The sequence below is a fragment of the Oncorhynchus gorbuscha genome, unplaced genomic scaffold (genome assembly GCF_021184085.1).
Source record: "Oncorhynchus gorbuscha isolate QuinsamMale2020 ecotype Even-year unplaced genomic scaffold, OgorEven_v1.0 Un_scaffold_3995, whole genome shotgun sequence".
NCBI lineage: Eukaryota > Metazoa > Chordata > Actinopteri > Salmoniformes > Salmonidae > Oncorhynchus > Oncorhynchus gorbuscha.
In genome coordinates, this window is record NW_025745246.1 from 5599 (window position 1) to 20000 (window position 14402).

Genomic DNA, 14402 nt, shown 5'->3' on the forward strand with positions numbered 1-14402 from the left:
GGAGCTGCCCGGTCTGGAGGAGAAACCACTGCTAGATCATGCCCACCGCACTCTGCGTAGCCGACCCCAGGATGGAGAATCCCCGCGACCATTTGTCAAGGGTGCATTTCTTTCACGTCCACAATGACATACTGAGGAGATCGGGAGAAGCATCCTCTCTCCCTATAAGGGTAAAAGAGTCACGATATTTGCGAACTACACCACAGCTGTGGCTAAGAAGCGGGCTAGCTTTGGAGCTGTGAAGCGCCAGCTACGCGACTGCACGGGCGTGAAGTTCGGCCTCATCTACCCTGCGGTTCTGAGACTGACTTTACCGGACAGCTCCGAGCACAGATTTGAGGACCCGGCTTTAGCGGCCAATTTCATCAACAAGAACATGAAAGTGGCTGTTGTACCGCATGGTGTGGAACAAATGGTTGGTTAGTTAGTCTTCGAAGGAGGTTAGTTAGCAGGCCGGCCAGCAGACTGGTTGGCTAGCGAAGCCAACTTTGCCAGGTTTATTGACATTTGAATGTCATTCTCTTTTAATTTTTATTTTTTTCCAACCCAGGTTGCAGCTAATGCTAATATCTGGCTGTTTTCATGGTTCAGTCGTAGTTTACCATCTGTATTACTGTTGAAGAATTATCTAATGCTGTCAAATGCCTTCAATCTGGGAGAAGCTCAGGGCATGATGGCTACTCGGCAGTTTTATTAAAAGTTTCTTTACAAACTAGCCCCTATTCTAATTAAAATGTACAATGAAGCATTTGTAAATGGTGTTCTCCCACAGACTCTCACTCAGGCAACCATTTGTCTTATTCTTTAAAAAATCAAAGACCTCTTGACTGTGTATCATACCGTCCAATTAGCCTGCTAAATGTTGACTATAAAATTCTAGCCAAACTTCTGGCAACACGTCTGGAAACAGTCACCCCATCAATTATCTCTCCGTATATCAAACAGGATTTATTAAAAATAGACATCAATATTCAATGATTATTTAATATTATATATAATCCTTCTGTCACCAATACCTCTGAAGTCATTATATCCCTGGATGCGGAGAAAGCGTTTGACTGCGTTTACACTCTAAATAAATTCAGCTTTGGCTCCAAATTGAGGGGATGAGACTTCTGTATTCATCCCCTCAAGCCTCTGTCAGGACTAATAACACTCAATCAGTTTGCTTCCCATTGCAACGATCAACACGCCAGGGTTGCACTTTAAGTCCATTACTGTTTGCCCTCGCCATAGATCCACTTGCAATAGCACTTCACTCCAACCCCCTTATCAAAGGTATAGTCAGATATGGACACGAACACAAACTGTCTTTATATGCAGATGATTTATTATTATACACATCCAAGCTTTCTGTCTCTGTTCCTGCTGCCCTTGCCACTTTCACATCCTTCGGTCACTTATCAGGGTATAAACTGAATCTCAGTAAAAGCCAATTGATGCCGCTTAATATGGCCACAAAATAATTGGGGGAACATGTCACAATCAGATTTGAAAACCTTTTTCAAGCCAACTTTGCTCCTCTTTTAACCTGTACTAAGGATGATTTGGAACGCTGGTCTTTGTTACACCTCTACTTAGTCGCAATAATTCATTATATTAAAATGAATGCTCACCATAAATTCTTATATCTCCATCAGTGCCTTCCGATTGTGCCTTCCCAATACATTTTTCAAAACGATCGATGGCCTAATACTACCCTTTATACGGGACAAAAAGCCCCCAGGATACGAAAACGGGTTTTGCAGAGGCCCAAACCAGTCGGCGGTCTAGCTCTACCGGATTTCAGATTATATTATTGGGCCGCTAACCTTAGGATCATTCAGTACCTGTTGCAGAGCAGAGAGATATTCCCACCCCCAATTTGGCTCGAGATGGAGGCCATCTCATCTACACCGGCATCATTGTCTTCCCTCGCTCCCTCTTCCGTTACAGGCCCTTACTCCTCCTTCACCATCAATATATGTGTCAAAACAACATTGAAGATCTGGAATCAATTTAAGTGCACTTTGGGTTTCAGACAACCTCTTATTTGGTTGCCTCAAACCCAGCTATTCCCCCATCTATGGTTGATGGTTGCTTTCTCAACTTGGTCTCGTCTCAGTATTAAAAGATTCAGGGATCTGTATATTAACAATACATTTTAGTATTTGAACAATTATCAATTATCAGCTAAGTTTGGTCTCCCCAGACATAATTTCTTTAGGTTCTTACAAGTCCCGAGTTACGTCCACAGCATAGATCCAGGATTCCCCAACCTTCCTGGTGAAACGCAGTTCGACACATTTCGTATCCCACTTTCTACTCAGAAAGGCACCGTGTCAATAATCTATAGTCACATTTGCTCACTACAAACCATCTCATTAAACAATATTAAATCCTCATGGGAGGAGGAACTGGGTGAAGAAATATCTGATGAACTATGGGAAAGGGGCACTCAAAAGATGCATAGCTCTTCTATTTGCGCTCGACACGGTTTCATTCAATGCAAACTCATTCATAAGGCCCACTGGACCAAAGCAAGATTATCCAAAATTTACAAGGATGTGAACCCTAATTGTTTACGATGTAATCAGTGTCCTGCTAATAATATACACATGTTTTGGTGTTGCCCGTCTCTTGTTGGTTTCTGTAAAGACATCTTTAACACACTCTCAGAATTAAGCTGCACACAGATTGAGCCAGACCCTTTTACTGCACTATTTGGGGTTTCCTTACCCACCATACAATTGACCAAAATGAATAAGGATGTAATTACCTTTGTCACTTTGTTAGCGAGACAATTAATTTGACTTAGATGGAAATCCTCTGCACCCCTTCTCATGCTCTTTGGATTAAATCAATTTTGAGTTGCATAAATTTGGAAAATATTAAACACACACTCAATGGGCCTGTAGACAAATTATTTTAAATGTGGGCTACTTTTTTCTTATGTTAAATGACTACATTTCCCTGCAGTTCCAGAGTGATATATATTTATATATTGGTGATGTAAGAGGCCTGGTATGTGCATACATGACATCTCGGATGTTAATGACTGTATTATCTGTGCTTGTTGACGTAAAACAACTGTATCAAAAAATAAATGAATTCTTGTCCCTTAATTCTTTAATTTTTTATGTCTGTCTCGCTCTCTGTTTTGCTGTATTGTTGTCTTTTATGTGTTGTTTTATATTACTACCAAATAACTTACAATTCCATTTTTGAGCTGTTCTTGTCTATTATGTCATGTTTCATGTTTCTTGTGGACCCCAGGAAGAGTAGCTGCTACTTTTGCAACAGCTAATGGGGATCCTAATAAAAGAACAACAATTCCAGCCCTTTACAGTGGGGCAAAAAAGTATTTAGTCAGCCACCAATTGTGCAAGTTCTCCCACTTAAAAAGATGAGAGAGGCCTGTAATTTTCATCATAGGTACAATTCAACTATGACAGACAAAATGGGAAAAAAATCCAGAAAATCACATTGTAGGATTTTTTATGAATTTATTTGCAAATTATGGTGGAAAATAAGTATTTGGTTACCTACAAACAAGCAAGATTTCTGGCTCTTACAGACCTGTAACTTCTTCTTTAAGAGGCTCCTCTGTCCTCCACTCATTACCTGTATTAATGGCACCTGTTTGAACTTGTTATCAGTATAAAATACACCTGTCCACAACCTCAAACAGTCACACTCCAAACTCCACTATGGCCAAGACCAAAGCGCTGTCAAAGGACACCAGAAACAAAATTGTAGACCTGCACCAGGCTGGGAAGACTGAATCTGCAATAGGTAAGCAGCTTTGTTTGATGAAATCAACTGTGGGAGCAATTATTAGGAAATGGAAGACATACAAGACCACTGATAATCTCCCTCGATCTGGGGCTCCACACAAGATCTCACCCCGTGGGGTCAAAATGATCACAAGAACGGTGGGCAAAAATCCCAGAACCACACGGGGGGACCTAGTGAATGACCTGGAGAGAGCTGGGACCAAAGTAACAAAGCCTACCATCAGCAAGGGCATTGAAGATGAAACGTGGCTGGGTCTTTCAGCATGACAATGATCCCAAACACACCGCCCGGGCAACGAAGGAGTGGCTTCGTAAGAAGCATTTCAAGGTCCTGGAGTGGCCTAACCAGTCTCCAGATCTCAACCCCATAGAAAATATTTGGAGGAGTTGAAAGTCTGTGTTGCCCAGCAACAGCCCCAAAACATCACTGCTCTAGAGGAGATCTGCATGGAGGAATGGGCCAAAATACCAGCAACAGTGTGTGAAAACCTTGTGAAGACTTACAGAAAATGTTTGACCTCTGTCATATAAACAAAGTATTGAGATAAACTTTTGTTATTGACCAAATACTTATTTTCCACCATAATTTGCAAATAAAATCATTAAAAATCCTACAATGTGATTTTCTGGATTTTTCTCATTTTGTCTGTCATATAGTTGAAGTGTACCTATGATGAAAATTACAGGCCTCTCATCTTTTTAAGTGGGAGAACTTGCACAATTGGTGGCTGACTAAATACGTTTTTGCCCCACTGTATGTATTATGTGATAGCAGAATGCAACTCCACTAGCAACTCCACTATGCTACTTTCCGTTCACCTTCACCCAACAATAAACAATATCTTGATTGTGAGGTTGAGTTGTTAAAAATAACAGGAACGCATACACACATTCAACCAAAATAGCAGCGTCTGCTTGCCTAAATGAAAAAGAGGATGTCAATGGTGCAGACTAACTTTAGCAACAGGATGTCACTGTTTCAGTTTCTCTGTGTGTGTGTCTGTGAGTGTGTGTGTGTGTGTTTGTATGCATGTATGAGTATGTCTGTCTGTGCGTGTCTGTGTGTGTGTCTGTGTGTGGTGGTAAGCTGTTGCAGCAGCACCCGAGAGAGAAAAACGATGGTTGTGAAAGCTAAGATGTCAACATAGACCAGAAGTTTGCCTTGTGTCTATTTTTAGCAACAGAAAAACGGAAGTGATAACTGTTAATTGTGTTAATATCATCATCGTCTTTCCCCCTATTTTTGACACCTTATGATTAAATCTTATGTGTTCCATTTACCACACCAGGGAGAAAAACAATTTGGTGTTGCACACAGGGTGTGACCAAATTTGTGCTCTGTGCTTCAAATAGGACTACGACAACATTTCACTGACTGAGCACGCTACTGTATGTGGTCGTAAGGGTAGCCTACACTTGAAGCACTTTATGAGTGATAGAGATGTCTCCTATATGTGTCTCAAAAAGCACTTCATAACAATGAGGTCATAAAGTGTCCTTAATCACTTCAAAGTAGTGCAATACAGGTATACTTTACACAGACAGCCAAGTTCTACAAAAACTCACAAGTTCTCTGATTTATAAATATGATTGGCTGCATTTCATTTCTGTGGTTGGCATTTTCATGTTGAATGCAAAATGTAGCAGACAGTACATAAAGTATACTGTCGATAGGTGGTGTAGTGTTTCTGAGCGACATCATGGCTGTGGTTCCATGGTAAGAACACAGCTGGTGGTTGTTTGTTGTTCACTAGAGACTTCCTGATCGTTTCCTATCAGGGCATAATTTAGAGCTGGGAGACAACACCTTGCTAAGAAAAGACAAACTAACAAGCAGTAGTTTCAGACAGTGAGATACACAAACTAATAATGTAATTATAGAACGCTCGTGGAAAGGAGCATGTCACCAACATTGTTGCATCCATCTGACCAGGCAGAATGAAAGGCAATACATTTCTCAGTGACTCCGTGGTTGAGCAACTGCTCTCTCCTTGAGTGACAGGGGGCAGGGCTTGGCATGGTTAGCGACATAGTGCAGCATGAGAAGGAGTGAGGTTACTCAAGTAGCAAATGAGTAAACTATAAAAACGGACAGTGTTGCGTATAATATAATAATAATATATGCCATTTAGCAGACGCTTTTATCCAAAGCGACTTACAGTCATGTGTGCATACATTCTACGTATGGGTGGTCCCGGGAATCGAACCCACTACCCTGGCGTTACAAGCGCCATGCTCTACCAACTGAGCTACAGAGGACCAGATTTAACAAACCAAACATTGAAATACCGTTATAGAAGGTAAAGTCAAATTCAAGCCGGTCTGTGAATTAATACCGGTGTATAGTATACCGCCCAGCCCTAGCATAAATCAGTGGGCTCACGCTTTGTTTATAGTCGTCTGCTGTGTGTGTGTGTGTGTGTGTGTGTGTGTGTGTGTGTGTGTGTGTGTGTGTGTGTGTGTGTGTGTGTGTGTGTGTGTGTGTGTGTGTGTGTGTGTGTGTGTGTGTGTGTGTGTGTGTGTGTGTGTGTGTGTGTGTGTGTGTGTGTGTGTGTGTGTGCGTGTGTGTGTGTGTCCCTGTGTCCCTGACCATTTCCTCTGAAAACACACATCTCTTTATGCTGGTAATACACAGTGTTCTCATGCCTTTGGGTAATTCCTGTAGTAGCTGTTTTTGTTCTCAAGCATAAAGAGAAATGGCAACGTCAATAAATGTATCCATACTGAATCTTGTAGATAAAGTGCCTACTTCTTCAAATACCCAAATCGAGATGGAAAACAAACATGTACTGTAGCTGTACACACACACACATAAACACACACACTCACTCATGCACACACTGATGTGAGTTCACAGAAATATCAATGTGTCTGGATGGAATAAGATCAGGTGATGCTGGACACACCTGGGCATCCTCGCCTGGCATCCTGGTTGAGTCTTACCTCACTGACATTTAAGGCAGGGTGCAAGTGACAGCCCAGAGAGAGGGGTATTTGGTTTTTGGGGAATTTTATTAGGATCCCCATTAGCTGTTGCAAAAGCAGCAGATACTCTTCCTGGGGTCCACACAAAACATGAAACATTACATAATACAGAATAGTAATAGACAAGAACAGAACTACGTAGCCTACATATCTATACAGTGGTTCCTCTTTCCTCCTAAAAGTTGCAGCGTACTGCGGCGCAGCTTGCATGTTGCCGCAGAATTCTATGGTAAGTTGGTGCCATTAATGCTAGTTGGCGCTAGTTTGACCACCAGAGGCCATATTTGAGAAGTATTTGATAGCCTTCAATAATGGCTGTACTAGAGAATGCGGACACGCGGGAGACCGAAGTTCAATTACCCCGATGGGGAGGAAGGAGTAGGCTGTCCTTGTAAATAAGAATTTTACTTGCTGAGTTAAATAAAGGTTACACTAAGAGCATAACTTTTCTGCACCATCATTTTCTAATTCTAGTCTAACCAATATCCAAATGGAGATTAAGTGAAAATAAAAATCTAATTGATTTATCAAGTTCCCATGCTTGTCTCAGAGCAGCTCGAATCGGTGCTGAAATAGTTGTAGGCTTTTGCTTCAAATCCTATTGCTTCTAACTTCAATATGCTCTTTAAATAAATAAGACCTACACCACTTTTAACAGCACATTACTCAACACCAGTGAGACACCTCCAGGCTGTGTAAGGGCTATTTGACCAAGGAGAGTGATGGAGTGTTGCATCAGATGACCCAGCCTCCAGAATCACCTGACCTCAACCTAATTGAGATTGGAATGAGATTGGAATGAGTTGGACCGCAGAGTGAAGGAAAAGCAGGCAACGAGTGCTCAGCATATGTGGGAACTCTTTCAAGATTGTTGGGTAAGCATTCCTCATGAAGCTGGATGAGAGAATCCCAAGAGTGTGCAAAGTGGTCATCAAGGCAAAGGGTGGCTACTTTGAAGAATCTAACATCTAAAATATATGTTAACTTTTTTGGCTACTACATGATTCCATGTCGCCTACGGTAGACCTACAGTATATCGAAAAACATGACGTGACTCTCCACCAATTATTACATATAATTGGAGGATTCTAAATTCAAATCAAAACCTACCTCAATGGGTCTCCCGGTGGCGGCCGGCACGGGTATCGAACCTGTAGCAACCCATTTTGCACTGCGGGAACCCCCATCCACTCCGGAGCCCCCATCCACAAAGTATCAAAATACAGAGAGGTGTTGGTAGAGGTATACAGTATTGTCCTGCTAATAGCCCATAATGGGCTATTATAATACTGTACATGGTGTCCAGGTCAGAATAACCAAAACATTTCTTTATTAAAGACTGTACGAAAGAATGTTGAATGAGTGGGTCATCGAGCCATGAATGGGTGAGTCACTCAGCTTTATGTAGGTGCCTGTCATCAACTTGATAATATATAACGATATTTTGGAGGTTATTTCGAAAAACATGTATTTATTTTTTTTATAGGGAGAGAAACGCTGGGAGAATTGTGCCACCCATAAAGGCCCAAATATAGCCCTGCTAATAGCCATAATGGTGCTGTACAACGTGACCATGTGTTTGAAAGAGTATTTTCCAATAAGCAACCATTTGTTTACCTTCATTAGACAACTTTGTTACAATATTTCTGTAATTCACTGATTTATTCCCATAGTAATTTGTTATGTATCCATAACTAAATAAATATCAGCATTTTGAAAGCGTATTTTTATCATTATTTTATTAACGAAAGCATAAAGATGTTGATGAAGAAATACTGTACTGCTGTTTTGAGTTAGAAATGCAACACTCCAGAGTACTTAAGCATCGAATACATCGCAGGTAGGGGGATGTTCACATTGACAGTAGCCTGGTTATAAAGAGTCTATTGTTCTGCTAATTGGGTATTTGAAACCCTGATTCAAAATGCCACCAGCTGTCCATTACTACTGTAATGATGGAAACCCCTCTGGGTTTCTGTCAGGGTGGAATGGGAAATATGGTGCTGTACAACGTGATGGTTGGGAGTACAGTACTGGGCTATTTAGCTAAAGAATCCAGTGTCCTGCGAGCACACAGGAGACCTGGGTTCAATTTCCCGACAGAGTGGGCTGTCCTTGTAAATAAGAATTTGTTCTTAACTGACTTACCTTGTTAAATAAAGGTTACACTAAGAGCATAACATTTCTACACCCTAATCTAACCAATACCCAAACGGAGATTCAGTGAAAATAAAAATAGCATTGATTTATCAAGACCAGTTACCATGCTTGTCTCAGAGCAGCTCGAAACGGTGCTGAAAAAGTAGGCTATTGCTTCTAACTTCCAAAATGCTCTTTTAATAAATATGTCCTGCACCACTTTTAACAGCATATTACTCAACACTAGTGAGACTCATGTTATTGGTGGAGAGTCACGTAATTTCGAAGAAATATGGCATGACCCTCCACCAATAATTACATACAGAGGTTTGGAGGATATTTCTGTAATTCAGGGATATTTATTCCCATAGTAATTCGTTATGGATCCATAACTAAATAAACATCAGCATTTTGAAAGAGTATTTGTATCATTATTTTATTAATGAAGCATAAAGATGCCATTATTAGTTACATTGTTTTAGTTTGAACGTGCAGACTGGCACTAAGAACAGAACAGCAGGAATATTTCCCTAGTCGGCACTATTATTAGTGCAAAGCCCCTTAAATATTTTGGAGATAATTTTTTTTTCAAATAATGTAAAATGTGTGAGAAAAAGGCCATTCTTGAACATGGGGTGAGACATTGTTACTAATTTGTAAATAAAACCAGTTTGTTATTTAGAATGATGTCTGTTTTTGGAGGGAGGAAAACGAAAAACCTACAGTCATCTCTTGGTTCTCCCAGTCGAGGACGGCACGGGTATTGAACCAGACTATGTAGCAACACAGCTTGCACTGCTATGCAGCGTCTTAGACCATTGCACCACTCAGGCGCTGTACACCGTGATCGGTTGGGAGTGGGCTACAGTACAACAGTAAGAGCAAAATAATCCTAACAAAATCAAATAAGAAAAACCTTAGTGTAACTACAGTGTTAGTAAGTAATACTGAAGTCGAGCACAATTATCAGTTTCTATTTAGGTTTATGTCAACCATTTATTGCCAGTTAGAGACACAGTAGGACCCAAAAGCATAATCAGTGCTCTAACTCCGCCTTGCGCTGGTCTGGAGCAATGAAGCGCTGACACTGGGTACCATACAAAACCACAAATTTACCTCTAAGTCCCAAGGTGTAAGCTCACAACTTCTAAAAGAGGAACCACTGTACATACACACAAACTATCTAGGTCAAATAGGGGAGAGGCGTTGTGCCGTGAGGTGTTGTTTCATCTGTTTTTTGAAACCAGGTTTTCTGTTCATTTGAGCAATAATGTGACGCAACGGAGTTCCAATGCAATAATGGCTCTATATAATACTTTACGTTTTCTTGAATTTGTTCTGGATTTGGGGACTGTGAAAAGTCCCCTGGTGGCATGTCTGGTGGAGTAAGTGTGATTGTCAGAGCTGTGTGTAAGTTGACAATGCAAGCCATTTGGGATTTTCAACACATTCATGTTTCTTATTAAAAACATTTGAATAAAAGGGGGTGATAGACGGAGAGAGAGAATGAGACATGCACTCGAGATTCAGTACACTCTTACCTCTTTCAATTTCAACCTGGATCCTCTCTCTCCCTTTCATTCTCTCTGTCTGTAAAAAACGCACATGCATGTAAACACACATACAGACACAGAACCAATGTTACCCACACTTAAGACACTCCACACCGTCGCTCTCATGGCTCTTATTAGTTATTATGGCGACGTAATGAGGGTTTATCATACTAAAATGTAATAGTTATTCCAGGTGTTTCAATCTTACTTGCCCCACACCCCATTTCAAGAGTTTTCCAGATGTACTGGAATCTGTTGTTTGGTGATGGGGCTGTGTGTCATGCATATTTGACCTGCAGTAATACGTGTGTGGGTGTGTTTTCCCTCTGAAAGTACTGTTTTACTGAACCGTCTCGCAGACATCTCTCTCTTAGTCATTTCTCCACTCGGGGTACATATTCATAAATTGTCTCAGAGTAGGAGTGCTGATCTTGGATCAGTTTTTCATTTCCGATCATAATGAATACAATTCCATTGACAATTTCATACTGTCATTTTGGACCAATGCTATTTGGGTAACTCTTCTACCCAGTATTATAACGCACCACAAATCTTATTAACAGGTATTTATACGTGTATTCATACATTATAAACTGGTGGCTCATAGAAAACGATATGGTAAAGAGTTAGGAACATTGTTTACTCCTACTATTCACTAATACTGTCTTAATAAACTCCTACTGTTCACCAGGTCATAAATGGTAGTGTAAGTGTTATGAAGGTGACTCATGGACTTGTGACACGGTAAAGAGTGCTGGACATTGTGTAGCAAGCTATACAGATAGTTCACGAAGGTTTTATGATGGAGGGTTTCCATTTGTTTTGACAGTGAGCTCTTAATCCTTACCTGTCCTACCTAGCTGAATGCGGTATGCCAGTGTTAGGACACGGGCCCTCTACGGGAAGTATGTGAGTAATGCTGCTGACTAATGTTTGTCATGGCATTCAGAAACCGTGGTACATTTCCATCATATTCCTCTGCTCCCACCCTGAGGGGAAAGGTGTCTCCACCCTCCATTTCTGTCCTTTCTTTCTATCTGCAGTGTTTTTAATGAAGCCTTCCATACAAGGACATAGAAACTGCTTGGAGGAAGAGCCAATGTCTCAATCCTTTCGACACCTAAACATGGCTTGGTGTCAGTTGAATCAATAAACGAATCTACACTGAACAAAAATACATATGCGACATGCAACAACTTCAAAAATGTTACTGAGATACGGTTCATTTAAGAGAATCAGGCAATTGAAACGATGTCCTCATCTAGGGATTTCACGTGACTGGGAATACAGATGTGCATCTGTTGGTCAAAGATACCTTAACAAAAAAGGTAGGGGCGAGGATCAGAAAACCAGTCGGTATCTGGTGTGACCACCATTTTCCTCATGCAGAGCAACACATCTCCTTTCGCATAGAGTTGTATCAGGCTGTTGATTGTAGCCTGTAGATGTTGTCCCACTCCTCTTCAATGGCTGTGAGAAGTTGCTGGATATTGGCGGGAACTGGAACACACTGTCGTACACGTCAATCCAGAGCATCCCAAAAACATGGTCAATGGGTGGCATGTCTGATGAGTATGCAGGCCGTGGAAGAACTGGGACATTTTTAGGATCTCGTCATGGTACCTCTGTGCATTCAAAGTACCCGCAAAACACCAGTCTCAACGTCAACAGTTGAAGAGGCGACGCCGGGATGCTGGCCTTCTAGGCAGAGTTCCTCTGTCCAATGTCTGTGTACTTTTATTTTTATTGGCCAGAGATATGGCTTTTTCTTTGCAGCTCCCGGAGTCGCCTCTTCACTGTTGACGTTGAGACGGGTGTTTTGCGGGTACTATTTAATGAAGTTGCCAGTTGAGGACTTGTGACTTGTTTCTCAAACTAGACACTCTAATATACTTGTCCTCTTGCTCAGCTGTGCACCGGGGCCTCCCATTGCTCTTTCTATTCTGGTTAGGGACAGTTTGCGCTGTACTGTGAAGGGAATGGTACGCAGCGCTGTACGAGATCTGCAGTTTGTTGGTAATTTCTCGCATGGCATAGCCATCATTTCTCAGAACAAGAATAGACTGACAAGTTTCAGAAGAAAGTTATTTGTTTCTGGCCATTTTGAGCCTGTAATCAAACCACCAATGCTGATGCTTAAGATACTCAACTTGTCTAAAGAAGGCCCGTTTTATTTCTTCTTTAATCAGGACAACAGTTTTCAGTTGTGGTAACATAATTGCAAAATGGTTTTCTAATGATCAATTAGCCTTTTAAAATTATAAACTTGGATTAGCTAACATAACGTGCCATTGGAACACAGGAGTGATGGTTGCTGATAATGGGCCTCTGTACGCCTATGTAGATATTCCATAAAAATTCAGCCGTTTCCAGCTACAATAGTCAATTACAACATTAAAAATGTCTACACTGTATTTCTGATCAATTTGATGTTATTTTAAATGGACAAAAAATGTGCTTTTCTTTAAAAAACAAGGACATTTCTAAGTGACCCCAAAGTTTTGAAGGGTAGTGTATGTATGTGAAGTGTTATGTGACAAAACTGGACATTTTAGAGTGATCTTTCATTGTCCCCAGCACAAGGTGTACCTGTGTGAAAATCATGCCTTTTAATCAGCTTCTTGATACGCCACACCTATCAGCTCGATGGATTTTCTTGGCACAGGAGAAATGCTCACTAACAAGGATGTCAACAAATTTGTGCATGAGCGTGTGCGTGTGCGTGTGTGTGTGTGTGTGTGTGTGTGTGTGTGTGTGTGTGTGTGTGTGTGTGTGTGTGTGTGTGTGTGTGTGTGTGTGTGTGTGTGTGTGTGTGTGTGTGTGTGTGTGTGCGTGCGTGCGTGCGTGCGTGCGTGCGTGTGCATACCATCATTGGTATGTTTTCATCACACAAGTCTAGACTATTCCATGGGGTCAGTCATCCCTTTTCAAGTGTGGCCCGGTACGGACATCAGCATGGGGGCCTTGACTGGGCGGTGACAAGAAACAACACAAAGGAATAAGAGAGAAAAAGAGAGGAAAGAAAGGGAGAGCTTGAGAGTCATGGCAGGGTTTTCTATTTGGGGGATTTTGTCCCAATAGCAGGGACAGTCCGGAGACCGATTGACGTGGTTCAGTCTGGTGCTTAGAATGCATCACCTCAGCTTCGGTTCATTCCTAGTTTACCCATTCTCCAGTCTAATTGTCCAATCTAACAAAGAAAGCCTTGGATCTTCATCACTAATAATCTCCCTCTTTCTTTTACCTCCTCTCTTCCTCCCTCCCTCTCTCCATAGTGGATGGGCTAATCCCTCGCGAGGCTTCGTCACCACTCCGGCCGGTGCGGCCCATGGACCTGCGTACCCAGGGGCTGGTGCGACCCGGGCCGGACTCAGCCATGCTGGCCCCCCACCTCCCCCCATTCCTGGGGGCCTTCTCAGCCCAGCACTGTGCCAAGTACTCCCAGCAGCTGTTGCCACAGCACATCCAGGTGAGCATCCCTTCCATAGAGATGGATGGAGAGCACACTTCCAACCTAGCCTGCTTTCAAATGTAAATAGTCCTCAACTGCGCTGTCAAAGCGGCCACAAAAGAAATCAATGGCAAAGATAGGTGTGCCCTCTTTCCATATAATCCCCCTCTCTTTCCATTGACTGATATCACTTCCTAAATACAGTCTTCACTGCACCCAAATGAATGGGAATGTTAATGGTCTCGTTTCAGTACGAGTTTGACAGGGAGCAGAGTCGGCAGGAGAAAGAGCAGGAGAAGAGACAGGAGCTGCAGCAGCTGATGCACAAGGACAAGAGCGAGCAGAGTAAGTTACAGCGCCCCATAGCTGTGTGGAGGAAAAATGGCATGCAATAGAAATGAGTGCAACGTTATCAGTATGTCATGTATCAGGATCGCTTACAGTAGCATGTAAACTATGATGACCATGAATGTCTTTTTAGAAATGCAATGTATGATG

At 41.8% G+C, this 14402-nt stretch overlaps 1 protein-coding gene across 1 annotated transcript in view; it reads left to right on the forward strand.

Annotated features, from left to right (window-relative positions):
• Positions 1–206: 206 nt before the first annotated feature.
• Positions 207–14402, forward strand: part of LOC124018142 (histone deacetylase 7-like) — a gene marked incomplete at both ends in the record, with an annotated part of 33510 nt that continues 19314 nt past the window's right edge. The window contains 3 exons of the mRNA XM_046333414.1: positions 207–401; positions 13729–13922; positions 14156–14249. Coding sequence (XP_046189370.1) covers positions 207–401; positions 13729–13922; positions 14156–14249 — 483 coding nt within the window. The remainder of the gene's footprint in view (positions 402–13728; positions 13923–14155; positions 14250–14402) is intronic.